At 38.1% G+C, this 20,890-nt stretch overlaps 1 protein-coding gene across 3 annotated transcripts in view; it reads left to right on the top strand.

Annotated features, from left to right (window-relative positions):
- Positions 1–20,890, top strand: part of RYR2 (ryanodine receptor 2) — a 694,605-nt gene that overhangs the window by 367,651 nt on the left and 306,064 nt on the right. For all 3 annotated transcript variants that reach the window (XM_087431907.1, XM_087431906.1, XM_087431905.1), the window contains one exon: positions 2,713–2,808. In XM_087431907.1, coding sequence (XP_087288033.1) covers positions 2,713–2,808 — 96 coding nt within the window. The remainder of the gene's footprint in view (positions 1–2,712; positions 2,809–20,890) is intronic.

The raw sequence follows: 20,890 nt of genomic DNA, 5'->3' as shown, positions 1-20,890 counted from the left end.
ATAGTTTAGTATAGAATTACTTATTTCTTCAATATGTAAGAAAAAGTTTTGGTCTTGACATACTTGTCCATGTTATTCATGGTTTATTATTCTATTTAGGTTTTCTCTTTTTAGATTTTTCTCTTTCAGGTCAGTTTTGGTGAAAAAATATATATGTATATATTTGGAGGCCATTCTTTTTCCTAGATGTTCAAAAATTCCAGTAGAGTTATATAAAATCGCTGTGTTTATAATTCCTTTTTATTCTTAATTTTGTCTTTTTCTCTTTTTTTCTTGATTACAGTAGTTGGTATTTGGCTTATATTAAAAAAAAGTTCTTCACTCTATTAATGAATCCTGCTATTTTAATTTATTACCTGGATTACTTCTACTATTTCAATGTATTAATTTCTAACTTATTGCTATTTGTTTCTTTTTCCTATTTTACTTATATTTGATATTCTTCTCTAGATTTTAAAAAGAATGTTTAGTTAACATTTTTGACCCTGTTGCTTGCAGTTAGTGTTCAGTTAATTTTTCTAAGCACAGTTTTGACCATCTACCATTGGTTGAGTTAAGTAGCATTCCTATTTTTGATATATACTAGATATTCTATAACTATGGTATTGATTCCCTACTGACTTAAAAATTATTTAGGAGAAAGTTTAAGTTTTTAAGTGCTTGGGTTTTATTTTTGTTTCTGCTTTTCTTACTAATTTCTAGTTTCATTACATTGTTGTCAGAGAATGTGGTCTATACCATTTCTGTTTACAGTAAATTTAATGAAGTTTTCTTTGTGGCTTACTATATGATTTTCTTAAATGTCACATGGTTTATTAAAATGCCCCATGGTTTGTTACTCTTGCATTGTTAGTTTCTTCAAGAATCACCTTCTCTCTAACATTTAACCTCTAGAAAATATTTAATATCTTTCATTTTAAAAACAAGAAGTAAAATTATAAAGGTGAGTTAAGGGGCCGGCCCAGTGACGCAAGCAGTTGGGTGCACGTGCTCCACTGCGGCGGCCGGGGGTTCGCTGGTTCAGATCCCGGGTGCGCACTGACGCACTGCTTGTCAAGCCATGCTGTGGCGGCGTCCCATATAAAGTAGAGGAAGATGATCACAGATGTTAGTGCAGGGCCAGTCTTTCTCAGGAAAAAAAAAAAAAAGGAGGAGGATTGGCATCAGATGTTAGCTCAGGGCTGATCTTCCTCACACACACACAAAAAAAAGGTGAGTTAAATTTTAAACAAATGAGACTATAAAGATTCAAAAACTTCACGATATCCTCTCCCCCAATGGCTGTTGTTCTATGTCAGGAATAGATATTCTTACAGATTAAAATTTGAAGTCCTGCTGAGCATATAGGACTCCTCATTCCTCTGCTACATCTCATCCTGACACTTATCCCTGGCACTTGTCACTCGTGTGTGTGTAGTTGGTTGCTGGCTCTTGTTGGGGGCTGCTGGTCCCCGAGCTGGATGAGAGTCTAAGCAATTGAGTGCATCGTCTTTTAATCTTTGTGAAGATGTTATGGGAGCTCTGTACACAAAAGTGCTCTCCTCATACAGTTGTAAGAATAGAAACCTTCCTGTTTTTCTGTCATTGTTTCTTTTCTTACTCTCAGGTCAGGTAACAAATTTTTTTTTTTGGAAAGAGGAAATGTGAAGGAAGTCTTTAAGATTAATGGCACTCTGTCACTGTAGGATCTTCTTCATCTTGCTCTTGACAAGGAGTTAAACAAGCAGTATCCTCAAACTTCAGTTCTTCAAACTGCTTCCTAGCACTACCAGATTTAAATAGTGATTTTTCTTATGGCAACATCTTTTTCCCATTAAATATCATATTATGTAAAAATCTCACCAACTGTTTGTCAACAGTTAACAATGTTTCTGAACAATCTCATGGGTATAATAGTAGAATTTACATGAAATATTTACCAGATTTGCTTTGAGAGAAATGAATGATTTTGAAATATTAAAAGTTTTAAATTGAGTATATAAATTGCCTTGAAAGAGCTCAGAAAGGTCACGTAGGAATTTCATATCAGTTAATTTCTTTGGTCAAAGAAGTGTAGAAAACAGTAGGTTAAAAGCAAAGTTAGAACAGGTGAATTTACCGCAGGAGTTCTCAGAGTCTTTAATATGCATTGTGAATCTCTAAATGGGAAGGAGAGATACAGGGGAAAAAGGGTATTTCAAACTTATTAGCCATTGACACTCCCACACTTTTTCCAGATAATATTTAATTCTATCTCTATATATGCCTGTTATAGTTACTAGCTACTAGTTATATCTCCTTGTATTTTGTGCTACATTTTCAGGAAAACTGATGTGCTCTTAACTTCTTCATTATATAGGTGAGAACACTGGCTCTAGAGAATTTAAGTAATTTAGTCTCATGGATAATTAAAAGCACTGAGTATTAGAACCCAAGTGAGGAAACTGCCAGGACACTGGTTTTTCCATTATCCTTCATTATTACCTCCCAATATGAAATGTCACTTTCTCAAAATGTATTCCTTCTAATGAGCAGTGTTTTCTTCAGTCCCTATTAATAAATATTAATTCTTTTTTTTAATGTCTCAATTTTGGATATGTGTATTTGTATATGTTTTAGATGTAAAGTAAAGGTATTTTGTTCTTGATCCAACATTTTTGGGCTACTATGAGCTTCCCTTACGTTTTGCACTGAAAAATCATCTGACTGTGAAATCTGCTTTTTCTTTTGCAGCGGCTCTAATTAGAGGAAATCGTAAAAACTGTGCTCAATTTTCTGGCTCCCTTGACTGGTTGATCAGCCGACTGGAAAGACTGGAAGCTTCTTCTGGTATGTTTTCCAGTTATCTCCTTGTTATGATATATTATTCCTGTTTTGTTCTATTTTATGTTTTTTAAGACACAAAAAAACCCTCAGGTTCAGTGCAACATAAATGTATAGGTTAAAAATTTTACTTATTGATAAAACTATTGTATTTTCATTAGTTATTTCTGAAAAGCAATCTAACAGTATCATGTTCATTTACATTTAAAAAAGAATGAAGTTCTGAAAGCCACTAAAGAGCCAGAATTCCCATTTTTTTCCAAATCAATTACTCCTCATGTACTATACAAACAGAAGGATTGGTTTGGAATTCCCATTTTTCACTTGTGTTCAAATGATTATTTGGACAGATTTGGAAAAAAATTAGTTTTCCAAATCATGTAGCATAATATTTTATTTCAAAGGGATTTTAGTAAATACTAATCAACAGTCTGTATCATAGTGAAACAGTTATAGGCAATAAGCCTGATACATCTGTCTCTAACAAGAATGCTATTTTTGTTTATGTTGTGGAGACTTACAAGTGATTACCAGGCCTGCCTGAATTCTCCAGCACCATACATCGCCTCAGCGACACCCTAAACTGAATCTATTTCTCCTCCATCTGTTTGCGTAGTATTTCATTAGTTGCCCTTCTACAGCACTAATGCCCCTTTATGTTATTTATTTTTCCTCTCTGTCTCCTACACTGGTAATGACCTCCGTGAAGGCAGGGGCATGATTTCGTTCATCTTTGTGTTCTCTGGATCTACCAAACCATCTGGCACCTAGTAGGTGCTTCATAGTATTTGTTAAATGAGTGAATGAAAGAATGTTTTTTTTTTAATTTTAATTAATTAATTTATTTATTTTTTCCCCCAAAGCCCCAGTAGATAGTTGTATGTCATAGTTGCACATCCTTCTAGTTGCTGTATGTGGGACGCGGCCTCAGCATGGCCGGAGAAGCGGTGCGTTGGTGCGCGCCCGGAATCCGAACGCGGGCCGCCAGCAGCTGAGCGCGCGCACTTAACCACTAAGCCACGGGGCCGGCCCTGAATGAATGTTTGAATTCACTTAAAAAAATGCCTGTCAATACAGCAATAATTCCATGACTTTTGCATGAGAAAGACCCATTCAGGGACAGGTTTGTTGGAATGGAATCAAAAGAGAGAGAGAAGAACAGATGGTTTTGGTCAAAGAGGGTAATTTTAAGTGACAGAGTGAAATTTCAGAGTTTAAGATTTAGGAGGAAGAGAAATTTGAGTCACAATGAGTTCTAAGACATTGCTGGATTGTTGTGTGGCAGAAATAGAGTAGAGAAGGATATTTTTGAGATAAAGGTTAAAGAATTATAGGATGAGGATTTTCAGGGTATCACAATATGAATGCGATGACTATGAATCGATACAGAATATATTGAAAAAGGAGGAAACTGAATAACTACTGGGAGGAAGTGATCAAATTCATGGTAACAAGATGAGGGCAGACATTGCAAAAAGGGATAAACTCTTGAGTCAGTTTCTAGAATTGTTGACAAGCTCAAGTAGATACAAAAAAGTTTGCCAGTCCCTTTTCTTGGCTCCAGAGAGTGTCTGGAAAGAGAGAGGAACAGAGCAACCTTCAGGACAGTGTTAATGCTGGATGAATCAGCTGCTTCACTGAAAAAAAAAGAAGCCAGAAATCGCAATATAATGGTGTACACTTGAAACTTATATAATGTTGTAAACCAATGTTACCACAATTAAAAAAAAGCACAGCAAAAATGCTCAAAGGAAAAGAGGAGAGAGAAGGAAAGAACAGAGCCGAGTATCCTTTAAGCTCAGCCAAGAAGAGTCCAGTGTTTACAAAGGCTTCGCTTTAGTCAATTATGGGCACAATTCCACTGGATACAAATTGCTGTTTGCTATTATCTTTTCCCAGTCCAGCTGTTGGTCACAGGCACTTCTACTTAAAATAGACTCCCTGTGCTCAGAGAAAGCATAGTGAAAGTCAATGCTTACCTAACATTCTCACTTTAGAGGGAAGAAAATTGAGGCATAGAACATATAAATGACTGATTTGAGATGCTAGAATTAATTGTTATTGCCAAGATGGAAACCTAGCTCCCTTACGTCAGACTTGAAATATGTTCACTATACCTTGTAGCCTCCTAGTTTTTAAGTATCTAAAATATTTTTCACTAAACAGTTTTTTCTACTGTAGTTACATTTACGCTTTTAATGAACTGCTTTTTTCCTGGAGAAAGTAGAATGTTGCTTAGTTTTTAGAGACAGTGACAGTAATGATATGCACATATATATCTATAAATATATAAATGTATTTCAATCATGCTTTATTGTTTACTGAGTGCTTCTATATGCATCATCTCATTTTCTCTCTGAGATTGCTGAACGCACGCTCCCCTCAGCTTTTCAGTCTCCCAGCTGCATTGTTAGTCTCTATGTGTCTGTATGTGAGCGGCAGAGCAGGGCCAGGGGCTCTGTGAGCTCTAAATTTCCTTCAGTAAAGGGCAATGGAGAAAAATCAAAATAAATTTGTGCCAACTTAAATAGAAAGCTGATGAAGACTTGAAAAGTGTCAGCAAAAGGATGTGTTAATGAAACAGCTTACCTTAGTTTGGGTTCCACCAGAAGTAGACCTTGAGACAAGGATTGAAGGGCAAGCTTAATTGGAACATGAGTGGACATGAGCCCAAGTAGAGAAGGGGCCAGAGAGGGTATGTTGACAAGCAAGTTACCGCCATGAGTACCTGGAGCTTTCTTTACTGGGGAGTTCTGGGAAACTAGCACATATGCCTTAGAGTTATCCCATCTGAGGGGTGAGGGAGTTGGGGTGTTTATAACCAACTTCTCTCTGTCGCTGGGTTGTGCTGCTCCCAGCGGGCATTATTTCTGTGGCTCCTCCAGCTGCCACTATGGTCAGAGCAAATCTTGAAGCAAAGAAATGCAGGAGCTGGCAGTTGGAAGTCAGGCAGCGTTCACTGAATGGAGAGGATGAGGTCTCAGCAGGGCCCCGGCAGGGTCTGCTCCCCAGCCCACTACTGTTTCTCTCATTATACGATAGAGAGGCTCCGAAAGGGCAGCCAGACAGATATTTGTCTTTTCACATTCTGCGTCATCTGAAGTTGACCCATATCACTACTGCATAAAGCGTTATCAGAAAATCTGATCAGTTTATAAGAACGGCCACTATGCATTTCTTCAGGGGAAAAAAGATAAGTTAGACATTGTCCCAGCCTTCATGTGTGACTATGTCTCTGGGCCAAATTTAATTAAGACAATAAAAGATGTGTATGAGCAAGTATAGTTGATTGAGTTGATATATTTCTGAAGTCTGGGTTTTTCTTTATGTTGTGCCCAAATAGCATTTCAAGTGATAGCCAACTAAAAACAGTCAGCTGGTCAGGAGGCTGCATACTTTTTCTGAGTCTTATTTTCTGTGCAGTCCCTTCCCCAGATAGTTTTGCAGTGAGGAAAGTGGCCTTCTTTGGGATTCCTGCCAATTCTTCCCCACTCTTAATGAGTGCCATGAATGAAGTGGCCTCTGGGTTTAAGTGGAATAAGGAGTCTTTGAGTGGTCTTGACTTGCCAAAGCTTTGTGCTCACACGTGATACAACTTTTGGTACCTGGAAATATGATAGTTTAAAGCTTCCAGAGATGTCACAACTTTTTCTTGCAGGGCATAAGCTCATCATTTTTCAAAGGGAAAATTTTGTAACCTGTGGAGTAATCTGTCACAGAATCTTGTGTCCAAGAAGCTCTTCCTCCTTAATATCTACTTAGGTGCGAGGAATCGAGTTAGAAAGAGTATAAACTCACAGGGTATTATGTGAGATCCACTGTTAGTGATGCAGAAATCATAGCTAACTTTTTTGAGTGATACCAACAATTCAAGCAACGCTAATGGTAACAGAAAGAGATTTCCAGAAGATAGCCTTGGAGAAGGCAACTTTAGCTTTTGACTCAAAGCTTTTGATTTTGCAGAAAGTCAGCTATGGTATACCCGGGGGGTTATGCACCTGAACCCTATGAGAAACACTAAATCAGAATCTTGATGACATTGGACACTTCTAAAGAAAATCTTTTGTGATAGCTGTTGGGGTCTGTACCTGTTTGAGCCTATTACCCCGTGCAGAATCATCCATCTGCCTCCAGAGCTTCATCATAGCACGTTACAATGATTGGTGTGTTTAATAGCGATCCTGGGTCATCAAGATATCTAAATTATGTTTAATGCTGATGGATCACTTAAGAAGACAGGGAAACATAGAATACATTTTTCAAAGATATTCACTCTAAATGATTGAAATAATGTATTATCAATTAAAGGTTACTAATTTAATAATTAGGTAAGACCCTTGTCAAAGATTACTCATTTTCTTTTCTTTTTCTTTCTTTTTTTTTTTTGTGAGGAAGATCGGCCCTGAGCTAACGTCTGCCAATCCTCCTGTTTTTTTTTTGCTGAGGAAGACTGGCCCTGGGCTAATATCCATGCCCATCTTCCTCCACTTTATATGGGACACCACCACAGCATGGCTTGACAAGCTGTGCGTGGGTGCGTGCCTGGGGTCCAAACCAGTGAACCCCAGCCACTGCAGCGGAACACACCCACTTAACTGCTTACACCACCGGGCCAGCCCCAAAGCTCACTCATTTTCGAATGATGTTAGAAAAGTCAGCATTCAACGATACGCCTCCTTCCTTTCTCAGCAACTGGAAAGAAAAAGAGGACAGACAATGGAGAATCTGGATTTGGAGAGCTTCCTGTATTTTGGTGTATTTTACCAGCAATGTGAAAAGTAGGAAAAGAAGTACCCCAAAGTAAAGACCAAAGGAAACAGAACATTCTTTTCAGAATGAAAAAAATGATCAGAGTTGCTGGGTTATCTGAAATCTTTATCGTTTCCTAAAAGCCTTTGTGTGGGATATGTGGCAAAGTGCATTTCTAGAAAATGGTTCTTGAAATGAAAAAAATCTTCAACTATCTCATATTTGAGAAAAAAATTTTAGTATTTTGTGAAATATAGTTGATTGATTTTATATCATTTTTCCATAGTTAGTCATTTAACCACATCACTCATTTCTAGCAGTAGGTGTTAAAGTTTGAAGGAAACCAGAAGTGCCTGGGCTAAGAGCATCCTGGCTTTCATAGACAGGTGGGGGTCTGGCTAACCTTGTTCCGGGTGGGTGGTGGCTCTCTGGATTGTGCAGTGAATTTGCAAGGCCTGTGGTTCCTTTAATGTGCTTTGTCACTAAATAGGAATTCAAATTCACACATACGTACTTAACTCTTATGTCCATTTGTCATGCTTGTGTTACATTCTTGGTCTGTTTGACAGTTCTGCTGCAATGGTACACATTGTGATTCTTTTAAGGTAGTTGTGCTCACAGATGTCTGCTCATACTGGTCAGTGAACTCGTATCAGTTTCTCTGATAGGTGCTACTGTGGAAGGGTCCACGCCAGGCCTCAGTCTGTGTCACCCAAGTCTGGTTAAGGAGCAGGGAGGTGGCGAGCGCCGGGTCTGAGAGCCACGAGTGCCGGAGAGCTGACCACTCCGTTTTTGCCAACATGGGAGGGAGTGCTGGCCAGGGCTTTCAGCCTCGGAGACGAGTGCCATTTGACAGAGGCAGTCTCCTTAGGCCCTAATTACCCAGGCAGCTAAAGGTTTGGATGAGGAGGGTTATGAGAGATTGAGCCCAAGGGCAAGTGGTCAGTTGGCACCTCTTTTGGTCACTTCCCTACCCTTGGGGGGCTCTGCTCCTCCTCTGACATTACTCCACACTGGCCCCAGTGGCCTGGGCTGCTGCTGCCGATTTTGCAGCAAGGGACCAGCAATTGTCTTAAGGCAGTGGGGAGAGAAGTTTACAACTTCATCTTGCCTCCACCTGTCCTGTGTGCCTGCTCTGCTCTCCCTCTAAGCTGCAGCCACCCACCTCCCACCTCCCACCTCCCACCAATTCAGGAGAGCCTTTGTGTCCCAAGGGTTTTCTTGGGCAGTTTCTAGAATGCAGTTTTTCATCCTACTTCCTTAGTTTTGCTCCTTTTGCTGATTTTATTTCTCCTGGCACATAGCCCTTTAGGGTGGAGTCCGCAAAATCTTTGTTAGCTAGAGGAGTGAAAAAGGAAGTCTTGTCTCAGAGAAACTACATTATCCAGGAAGGGCTTACTTGAGAAAAACTGCTTATTAAAAAAAAAATCACAAACAGCGATTTCTACATTTGACCTGGCCCATTTCTAGTCTTTTTTGGGCACTGAACTTAGTTTCCTTGTTCTGAAGCTGAAGTTTCCGCTCCTCTGCACTGCTACTGAGAGATGGCTGTATAATCCCAGTGTCTGGTCTGATTGGGTTTTGCTCATGACATTCTGGTTATTAAATATTTTTACTGTCATCTTTGGTGAAATAATTACACTGTGTAATGTTAGGCTTAAGGTTAAGTGTCTGTGACCTACCTTAGGTACATTATCATGGTTTAAGGCCTCCATCTGGAACTGAATTCATGAAAGTTTCTTTGCAGTATGAGTAGCTTATCTCAGTCTTGTCGAGCCAAATTGCCTCTTGATTGAATTAAGCCTTTTTAGTACCAAGGCTTTTAAAGGGGGTTCTATTTACTTGGACACAGTAGTCAAAAGAAGGAAATCAATCACTACCTATCTGAATCTTCCATCTTCAGTACCAAGGCAGGATGCACCACTGTTCCTGCATCCTCCCTTAGGGTCGATGTGATGCACTAAATGTAATCTGATGGACATTAGCTCAGCTGCTCAATTAGCTCAGTGGCTGTGGTAGGAGAGAGGTAAGTAGGATTAGGTCTCAGGGTGTAGTCAGTGCAGTAAGAAATGATGTCCCAACTGCAGACAGTTGGGTCTGTCCCTTATGCCTGGTCCCCTAAAAGGGTTTCCTACCATTTCATAATGAAAAACAGGGTTCAGATCTGCCAAGACTGCCTCATCAGAAATAGCAGCTCCTTTTTTAATCATTTTCCTATTTACTTATTTATTTTTTGGTGAGGAAGATTGGCCCTGAGCTAACATCTGTGCCCATCTTCCTCTATTTTATATGTGGGACACCTGCCACAGCATGGCTTGGTAAGTGGTGCGTAGGTCCATGCCCGGGATCCAAACCTGCGAACCCCAGGCCACTGGAGCAGAGCACGCAAACTTAACCACTATGCCACTGGTCCGGCCCCCCCATTCACTTATTTTTATACTATGTTAAGGAGAAGCATTGCTTACAGTTTACAAGTATGGATTCTGAGTTGGACTGGCTAAGTTCCAATTTCAGCTTCATCCTTTATAGCTGCATGACCTTAACCCTTTTGTGCCTTAGATTTTTGCCTGTAAAATGTAATAGTACCTGCCTCAGAGGGTTGTTAGTAAACACTATAGACGTGTTTGTTAAATTAAAGGAGTAAAACCATCACAATAAGAACCTAGCACCCTTTTCTTTTGTAATTAGCGGGTGTTCATAACTACTTATCAGATTATTTTGGTTTTCTTAAAACAGTATTTGCAGTAAAGAAGTAAACTTGACATGTATTCTGTTTACTCAAATCAAAATAATGAAAACTGCTGAGAACTCAGATGACGAGTGTGCCTTCAGCACAAGGGTAGGGATAGGGGGAAAAACAATTAGAAATTGGAATGCCATGTATGTGCCTGAATGTGGAGGTGCAAATTTGCACTATACACACAGTACAAAGACCCTGGACCAAGGACTTAATATAAAAACTTGTGCAAAACAGAATGAAATCTACAGGAATAAAATTATAAAAGATAAGCTGGATCCTATGCTGGATTCTTTGGCTCGACAAAGATCTAAAACTGGAAGAGGCTTGCAGGACACCTGCGCCAAATTGCTGTAGGACTAAAGGCAGTGTCTGCGGAGGTGTGGCAGGGCCACTGTGAGCCCGAGTGTCCCCTCCTTCTGAAATGACTCGAGAACATGTTCTGCTCACGAGGCTACTTGTGTCTGTGCGCCCAGCCTAACCTGCACCGGAAAGATATTAAACTAAAGATGAGGAAGGGGAAGAAGGGTTGGAAAAAAGCTAATGAAACAAAGCTCCCCGGTAAAACTGGTAAAGCAGCTTGTAGAAATTAGGTTTTTCCATGCTGACACTGCTGGGACTCAGTATGGAGAATTTCAGTTGGAAAAGAATAATAATAGCAATAATAATAGCAATACTTATAAAAGCCTTACTATGTGCCAGACATTGTTCTGAGCCCTTTAAATATATTAACTCACTTAATCCTCACACTAACTTTATGAGGTGAATACTGTTAGTATCCCTATTTCACAGATGGGAAAGTGGGGCACAGTGAAGTTACTCTTCCAAGGTCACACAGCATGAAAGCAGCCGAGGCAGAACTTGAACCGTGGCATTCTGGCTCTAAATTTCATGCTCTTTCCTTCCTGACACATGCCACTAAGGTACAGGGAAGCAGATGACTGAGTTTGCACTGTTCTGTTCTTCTAATGTCATGAGGAAGAATAATAACTCTTTCAGGTAAATTGGCAAGCTCAATTGACATAGATGCACAGAATTTCTGCATTAGAAGTGATTTTTAGAGGTATTCTAACCCAGCTAGCTTCTCTTGCACGTTAATACGCTGTGTCCCCTCGCTCTCATTTGCTCTCCTGAACCACATTACACAATGCAGGTTTAGAAGTGAGTGATTTAAAATACTACTCTTCACCACATGACAAAGTATTTTAATGTCTTCTGGTAGTATTTTCTCATATTCTCAGGCCTAAAGCAAGTTGCTTAGTTTCCTAAAAATATATGCACTTTTAAATGCATTTTTAAATTGTACTTTGCTCTACACATATCCAATCTCAGGACCACAGACCATTCTGCACATAATACCCTATCTAAAATTATGGTTTTGTTTTTTTGTTTTTGCTGAGGAAGATTCGCCCTAACATCTGCTGCCAATCTTCCTCTTTTTGTATGTGACCCGCTGCCACAGCGTGGCCACTGATAGACGAGTGGTGTAGGTCTGCGCCTGGGAACTGAACCTGGACTGCTGAACTGGAACACGCCAAACTTAACCACTAGGCCACTGGGGCTGGCCCTAAAATTATGGTTTCGTTAAGCAATGTATTGTGTGACTTTTCTCCCTCCTCTTATTCCATACTTGCCAAGTATCAGAATTAGGTTATTCTACCCATCTTTATTTTTTTCATTTTTGGCTATGGGAAATGATGCTCCTGGCTTGTCCTCATACTGTAAAAGAACTTTTTTTTCTCAGTTTTATTGAGATATAATTGACATATATCACTGTATAAGTTTAAGGTGTACAGCATAATGATTTGACTTACATATATTGTGAAATGATTACTGCAATAAGTTTAGTTAGCATCCATCATCCCATGTAGACACAATAAAAAGAAAGAGTAAAAAAAGAAAAAAAAATTTTCCTTGTGATAAGAACTCTTAGGATTTGCTCTCTTAACAACTCTCCTGTATATCAAAGAGCAGTGTTAGCTATAGTCTTTGTGTTGTTCATTACATCCCTAGTACTTATTTATCTTATAACTGGAAGTTAGTACCTTTTGACCATCTTCCTCCAGTTCCCCCTCCCCCATCTCCTGCTCTGATAACCACAAATCTGATTGCTTATTCTATGAGGTTTTTTTTTTTTTTTTTAAGATTCTACATATAAATGAAATCATACAGTATTTGCCTTTCTCTGTTGGAGTTATATCAATTAGCATAATATTCTCAAGGTCCATCCATGCAGTCTCAAATGGCAGGATTCTTCATATTTTTATGGCTGAATAATATTCTAATGTGTGTGTAAATATATATAGATCTATATATAGAGAGAACAACTTCTTTATCCATTCATCTGTTGATGGACACTTAGGTTGTTTCCATGTCTTGGCTATTGTAAATAATGCTGCAGTCAACATGGGGGTGCAGATATCTTTCTGAGTTAGTGTTTTGTTTCCTTTGGATATATTTCCAGAAGTGGAATTGCTGGATCATATGATAGTTCTATTTTTAGTTTTTTGAGGATCCTCCATACTATTTTCCATAGTGGCAGTACCAGGTTATATTCTCACCAACAGTGCACAAGAGTTCTCTTTTTTCCACATCTTCACCAACACTTGTTATCTCTTGTCTTTTGATGATAGCCTTTCTAAACAGGCGTGAGGTGATATCTCATTGTGGTTTTGATTTGCATTTCCCTAATGCCCAGTAATGTTGAACATCTTTTCATGTACCTGTTGGCCTTTCGTGTATCTTCATTGAAGAAATGTCTGTTCAGGTCTTTTGCCCATTTTTAATTGGATTATTTGCTTTTGTTACTATTACCTTGAATGGTTCTTTATGTATTTTGGATATTAATCCCTTATCCGATATATGGTTACAAATATTTCTTCTCATTCTGTAGATTGTCTTTTCACTTTGTTGATTGCTTCTTTCACTATTCAGAAGCTTTTTGGTTTGATGTAGTCCCAGTTGTTTATTTTTCATTTTGTTGCCTTTGCTTTAAGTGTCATATCCAGGGGGCCGGCCCGGTGGCACAAGTGGTTAAGTGGCTGCGCTCTGCTGTGGTGGCCTGGGGTTCGCTGGTTCGGATCCTGGGCGTGCACCGATGCACCGGTTGGCAAGCCATGCTCTGGCGGCGTCCCATATAAAGTGGAGGAAGGTGGGCACGGATGTTAGCCCAGAGCCAGTCTTCCTCAGCAAAAAAAGAGGAGGATTAGCAGATGTTAGCACAGGGCTGATCTTCCTCCCCCCCCAAAAAAAAGTGTCATATCTGAAAAATCATTGCCAAGACCCATGTCAAGGAGCTTTTTTCCTGTGTTTTCTTCTAGGAGTTCTGTGGTTTCAGGTCTTACATTTGAGTCGTTATTCCATTTCAAATTAATTTTTGTGAGTGGTGTAATACAGGGGTCTAGTTTCGTTCTTTTACACGTGAATATCCAATTTTCCCAGCACCATTTATTGAACAGACTGTCTTTTCCAAAAGGACTTTTAAAACTAACACAAAGCTGAGGTGGTTGCAATAATCATTTTAGATTTCTGCCCAAAATAATAGTTCTCAGTAAATACTTGCTGCTTTGAAGTAAGTATCTTTTTGAAGAAGTGATTAATCTGTATTTATCTTGCCCTGGAGGATCTATCTTAAAGATGCTCCAATGTATATATTTTTGAAAAATTTATTTAAAGGGCTTTAGAGCAATTAATTATATCTACCAGCATTTCTGTAGATACTAGTATTTCACAGAGAGAGACACAGTTTTTGGATTTTTTTAACATTTTAATGATTGCATTGTGTGGCCAAGGAAATCTTAAGTGAATTTAGGGCGCTGTGCTGGGAATGTCATATATATTACTTTACTGGATTCCCACAGTACTCGATAAGGTAGATTCCGTTATAATTTCCATTTTACAAATGAAGAATCTGAGGCTAAGAAGCTCAGAGGTAACTTTTTCAAGGTCAAATGAAAGTAATGGAGCTAGGATTGAAATTGTGTGGTCTGTAAACTTCACAAGAGCAGGTATTCTATCAATTTTTCTTCCTCCTTATTGTTCATACCCAGGACCTAACACAGCGAATGGCCCATTTTATGTACTCTGTGATAAATGAACAAATAACTAGGGGAAAAAAATAACACCCATGAGTAAATAGCAAGATAAGAATATCTTAAATTATTTATGATTTCTTGTCTGGCACTCAGCATTCTGTGGGCTCTGAGACATGGCAACTTAAACAAATAAATATTTGTATAGTATAAAATTTCTAACATTACCATTGAACTGTTGTATCATGAACTGTCTTTAATTGACATTTTCTTTTTTTTTTTAGCTGTCCTTTAACTTCTCTAGTTTGTCTATCTTTTATAAATCACCGCTTCCTAAATTGAAGGCAGCAAACCATCAGAGGCCTAATTAAGGCTGAATAGTACATTATAATTAAATTGCTAATTTTATGCATTTTATTTCAGCTAATTTACCCCAGGAAACTTTTGACTCGTATTCATCTTATCTTCCCATATAATACCCTAGGTCCATCTTTTTTGCCTATCTTGCTAATGCATCCATGATGTTCTACCTTTCTCTATATGAATAACAGTGTGATTTACCTTTATCTTCACTAACTTCTATTTTTATTAATTTTTCTCTCACTTGCCTATTTTTGTCAAATTGTGTTATATTTTAGTCTTACCCCTGTCACTTTTTCTCTCCTTCTCAGTTTTGTGTTAGCTCAAGATTTAACGAGATTATTTTCTTCTCTAGCCTCAAAACAATTATGAAAAATTTTAAGTATATGCAATTATGTGTTTTCCCAATTTGGCTTGAGACCACATTTCTTGAGATCATTATTTTTAAGTTTTTATATATTTTAATATTGATGTCAATTTAGTCTATTTTCTTTCTCTATTTGGGTGAGGTATGGAAACCCTATTTTAAAGGGTAACTTTTATTTATTTCACAAGTTAGCCCTCTGCTTTTGGAAAAAAAGCAAATGTACATTGCTTCTTTCTTCTTTTCTCCCCTATTTATTTTAAAAAGCTAAAAAGTAAATTTAGCAGTTTATCTCATGCTGAAACTGAAATTGTTCCTTGACTTCAAATTTATACCCATTTTAAACAAACAAAAAATTGTTCCTTTCTCACGCAGGGCTTCATTCTGTGACATGCAAAATTCACTGTGAACATTGAAAAAGATGTGTTATAATCATGCTGGATATTGATTCGTTATTCAGCTCCTGCTATTTGTTCTGGGTGGGCCCAACCCTCCTTGGTTAGGGAGAGCAACCTAAGCTCCCAACCAGCTCAAACTAGAAGCTTCTGCCATCTCTACTTCCACATTCACGCCCACCCATGAAAGAAGGACAACTTGGATGCGATACATGGTTTATCACTCATTGGCAGTTCAATTAAAATCAGGGGAACGAAACAGCAAATTGTATGCCTTTCTGGAACCCTCCCAAATGGACAGGCCGAGGCACGAATTAACGCATTCATACGTTAACTCAGAATCTTTCTCTCGTGGCCTCACCTTCGGCGTGTAGCAAAAAACCCCCCAAACTCCTCAGATGTTTCATCAGCTTGGAGCTAGCTGGAATTGTCTTCTGCTGTCTCTCACTGCTGCTCACTTCATTTGCGTGTTTTTCTTTTCTCACAGTGTTAATGCCATGAGAAGGGGTTCCTGTCAACCAGGAGTGCTTTATGCGTTATTTTAGCATTTATTATTTATTTAGTCTACTTGGTTAATCTTTCACTGTCTTTTTGGCTCAACAATCCTGTTGTCTCAAGAATGCACAGTTTTTTTTACTGTTTAGTCTCCTTGTCCTCGTTTTGTCTGTGTCTCTGTCTGTCTCTCACCAACTTCTAACAGACCAGTTAAATTTCTCCTGGAGTTACTACCTTAACTAATTTTATTCTAATAACTAACCTTGATGTCATTTGTTCATGTTGATCAATAAATATTTTACCTGAATTTTATTTCTGATCAGTGTTGTCCGTTTAGCTTTTCCCTACCTTTTCCTAATTTTTGATTTTTAATCTCTGATTAAAAAGAAGCATGTTTGTAATGTTTCCCTGTTGATCCTTTTTATTTCATTTTCCTTGTCTTTTATATTATTTTGTTACAACAATAAAATAATAGCAGATGCTTACATAGCAGTGCTTGGATCCAGGCCCTGTTCTAAATGCTTTATACATATCACTCCTCACAACAATCCCCCAGGGTGGTACCATTATTATCTCCATTTTGGAAGTGGGGACATTGGAGCACAGAGAGGTTAAGTAACAGGACTCAGATCTGGGCACTCTGGCTTGAGTCCATGCTTGTAACCACTACATAATATAATAGAATAATAACAATACCTTTTATTATTATATTTCCTCATTAAGCCTTGTAAATATTGCGTATACCTGTTCCTCTTTTAAAAGGATGACAGTACCTTTTAAATCATCACATACCTCATTACTGCATCCAGGAACAATCTCCTATAACTGCTGTGGAGAGCTTGGCTTTCCACGTTCTTTCTATTTCATGTTTTCTCATTCTTTCCCAGTCATTTCCCAATGTATTTCTCCCAGTCTTTTTGCTTGTTATATCACTTTGTTTAAATTACCCAGGGCTAAAATACAAATTTCCTTATTTCCATTTGCCTTCAGTGAGCCCTGGGGATATTAATAATAAGGTCTGACCAAAAAGTTGCAGAGAATTTTAACTCTCAGGTCGAAGGGGGGAAAAAGCAACCTGTGGTGTGAATAATTTGGAATTCCTGGTTTCTTGAATTGTAACTGTCAGTGATCCTGCTGTGGACACCACCATTCTGTGTCTTTACATGTGCCCTGTCCCCTTCACTAGGGGGCAGTCTCATTCATATTAATTAGCACTCAGGTTGAAACCTTTCTGTTTGCTCACCTCTAGTTTAGACTAAGGGGTTTCCATATTGAAATGTTAAGCTAAGGCCATGTGCTCCTTCTGGAGTTGTTCTGGATCATTAACCCCACTCACCGTAGAGATGTAAGAGAGACTTCCCTTCTCTCAAAGCTGAATCACACCCATGAGTTCCTCATGCATTGAGAACTAGGTTCCATCTGAATTCACGTACACCCAGGTGTTCTGGGATTATTTTAATTTTGTTTTATTTTTGCAAGATAGTTGTAACAATAGGTGAGAAAACAATATATCCTGGGGGGTTGGCCTTGTGCTTTCCAAGTCAATTGGTTTTCCTTGTTTTCCTGTGATGGTAATGGGAGCACAAGTATCATGGCTTGTTGTAGCTCCACATTGACCTCCCATGCCTCAATGGCTACCAGTTTGATTCTACTCACTCTTTCTCTCAAATGTACAAGATTCACCAGTAAATTTGTACTTACTTGGTATGGGGTAAAATCTCCAGGCTAGATTCTTCCTGGTAGCTAAAGTCGGAACAAATATATAACCTCTGCTCTGTGGCTTATTTCCAGTTTTTCCATACAGACCCTCAACAAATTTTTTCAACCTTGGACCCAGGCATGATCCATGAATAGAAAATATAGCACAGTCAACTTTGATCCCAGATGAAGCTGCCACAATTTTGGAAGCCAAGTAACAAACATATAAGTCTATCAATAAAAAGCAAACTGGGCCACTGAACTTTGATTACAGAAAACGTGGTGAGGAGCATTCTCTACCATCAAAGCACTTGGATGTTCCCAATACCATTAAGTTATTTCCAGACATTTTGTTACATCCTCAGAGATTTTTATTTCTCATGAGAATATAAATAATTCAGAAAGTTACAGCCATAAAAGTTTTAAGACAAAAATAATACTTGTACCCTCAATTTTGCATTCTGTGCATAACCCCCACAGAAATAGAGTAAAGCACACAAAAATTTGCCTAATTTACCAAGAAAAATTTTTCATCAATGAAATTAAAACATAGATAAGGAAATCCTAGAACTAGGAAATATAAATTCTCATCTATGTTATATCATATATCTTCTCTACCTGTGAAAAGATCAAAAATGTTAATATTAATGTCTCCAGATATAAAATATCTCAAAGTGGGTATTCTATATACACTTTACAATAATGAATCTTATTATGAGTGAATAAACAAATCACAGGTTTTTTTTGTTTAAGCTGAAGGTGAGGACTAATAGTCCATTTATATTCATTCACTTACTCATTTGACAAATATGAGATGGGCCTCCCTGGGCCAGAGTGCGCTGGGTGACAAGGAGGCAAAATTAAACCAGTCCCTGCTCGCAAGGGCTCATTCTCTTATGGGAGATTGAAATGAAAGTAAATAATTTTAATAAAATGTGACCAATACTACAAAGAAGGAATAATTCATCACAGGATGATGGTAAAAACTCAACAAATGACATGACTTTCCGCCTTTGCAAGATGGTTGAGATTTTGCAGTCTCAGAAGAGGGGAGTGTATTTAAGTCTGAGAATAACAGGTGCAAAGGTTTGAAGGTGGAAAAGATCCTACGTTGCAGGCCATGTTCACTGCTGATCGTCATTGCCTAGAAAAGTGCCTGGTAGGTGCCTTATAAATATTTATGATTAATATTTAGGTAAAAGTATCTATTAATCATTCTTTGTAGGAGGAAGTGGTGGGAACTGAGGCTATAAAGGGAGGTTGAACCATCTAGTGAAGGAATGATATACCACGCGATGGGAGATGGACTTGTACTTTGGAAAGTCTGGGAAGCCACTGAAGATTTTAAGCAGGGAGCGGACATGGATTAAATGTGTGTTTTAGAATAATAACTACCCACAGTCTGAAGGATGGATTAGGGAGGGAGGAGAGACTAGAGGCGAGGAAGTAATAGGAGGCTATTCAATGAAAAGAGAGGATGAGTTTAGCAGATAAATTACAACACAGAATTAGTGAAGTTTAATGACTAGATTTGGGGAAATGAGAAAGTAGAAGGGAATTCAAAAATGACCTGAGGCTTTCAGCTTGAGGATATGGATGGACCGTGGACCAGAGAAGCAATTTTACATGTGTATGTACAAAAAAAGTAATATGCTCAGTTTTGGAAAAGTTGAGTTGGAGGCACTTAGAGACATTCTGGATGAAATGTCTGGAAGGCAATTGGGAAATGGTATTTAAAATCAACCTGGAATAGTCAACCTAAATTCTTGTTTCCCCTCCTTACTAAAGGCATAACAGTCATATTAAAAGGCCAGTACCTGGAGAACAACCCTGGTTTACTGCTATGTACTACTCAGCCCTGATATAAAGTCAGTACTATAATTTGTGTGCTGTGTGTGTGGGAAGGGGTAGGTTTTGTTTATGCTTATTCTAAATTCACGGAAGGAAAATAAGTTCATGTAATTTAGGTGAAGTATGAGAGTAGGCTTATATAGAATCGTTCCATAGATTACAAGTTAATTATGATTATGTACTGTATAGAGGACAGGCAGGGAGTGTTATTGCCCATTTGCTGTCAGGCAAACTAAGGACTGACTAGGTTGTGTGAATTGATTAAGTATTGAGATTTAGAGGCAGAAATAAAATGGAAATAGACATTGCTTCCTATTGTGTTATGGTCTTTTCTAAAAAGGTTTCTTACTATAAAAGTTATGCATGCTCATTTCATAGAATTTATGAAATACTGGAAGAGAAGTATACTAATCCAGCAATAACCAGCACTAACATTCTGACGTATTAGCTTCTGGTGTTTTTTGAAATATATATTTTATACAAATAAATATATTTTACATAGTTGCAGTCATAATGTATATCCAATTTTGTACTTACTCTTGAAAGTTTACATTATACATTTTCTTAAAAATTTTACTAAAATCATTTCTATAAATTTATCAAAACTTGTAAGATCAAATTACTTTGTCTTACTGGTTTGTGTGTATGTGTTTTTTCTTTTTTTTTCTTTGACAATTTGTAGCACATTCAGAATTCTCTTATTCTGAAAATACTGTTATGATCTACGAAGCTTTAAAAGTTTTCTTTGAGAATCTGGCAATAAGTGTTATGCACTATTGCCATTTCTGGGTCTTATTCAGTGTATTTAGAATTTAATTGTCAAATCATCTTTAGCAAAGTATTGCCATTATAATATTTATTAAGCATTGTTTCTCTGTCTCATTTTTTACCCAAGGGTTTGAGGCGTATATCAGCATAATTTTCATATATACATAAAACAGTCAGTCTAGCTGGTCTTTATTTTTTTGCAAATGAGTCTTTTGGTGTTACCATTTGTTTTCCTTTAGGAATTTCTTTTTTTTTTTTTTCTTTATTTTTTCCCCCAAAGCCCCAGTAGATAGTTGTATGTCATAGCTGCACATCCTTCTAGTTGCTGTATGTGGGACGCGGCCTCAGCACGGCCGGAGAAGCGGTGCGTCGGTGCGCACCCGGGTTCCGAACCCGGGTCGCCAGCAGCGGAGCGCGCGCACTTAACCACTAAGCCACGGGGCCGGCCCTAGGAATTTCTTAGTACCAAAAAAAAGCAGTTTATTTGCGGTTTATTTCAAGAGGTGAAAACAAAAATAGTTTTCTCTTTTTATTGTCAGAATTAGAGATTGTCAGTCCTTTTCAACTCTTTGTTTATTTGTTGGATTTGACCTGGCAGCACTGAAAAAAAATGTTTTGAGGTTAAACCTAAACCTTTGAA

Source organism: Ceratotherium simum, chromosome 6 (genome assembly GCF_057802395.1).
Source record: "Ceratotherium simum simum isolate JZ-2026a chromosome 6, ASM5780239v1, whole genome shotgun sequence".
Classification (NCBI taxonomy): domain Eukaryota; kingdom Metazoa; phylum Chordata; class Mammalia; order Perissodactyla; family Rhinocerotidae; genus Ceratotherium; species Ceratotherium simum.
The sequence above is the reverse complement of the archived record's forward strand: the minus strand, read 5'-3'. Positions and strand labels throughout refer to the sequence as shown.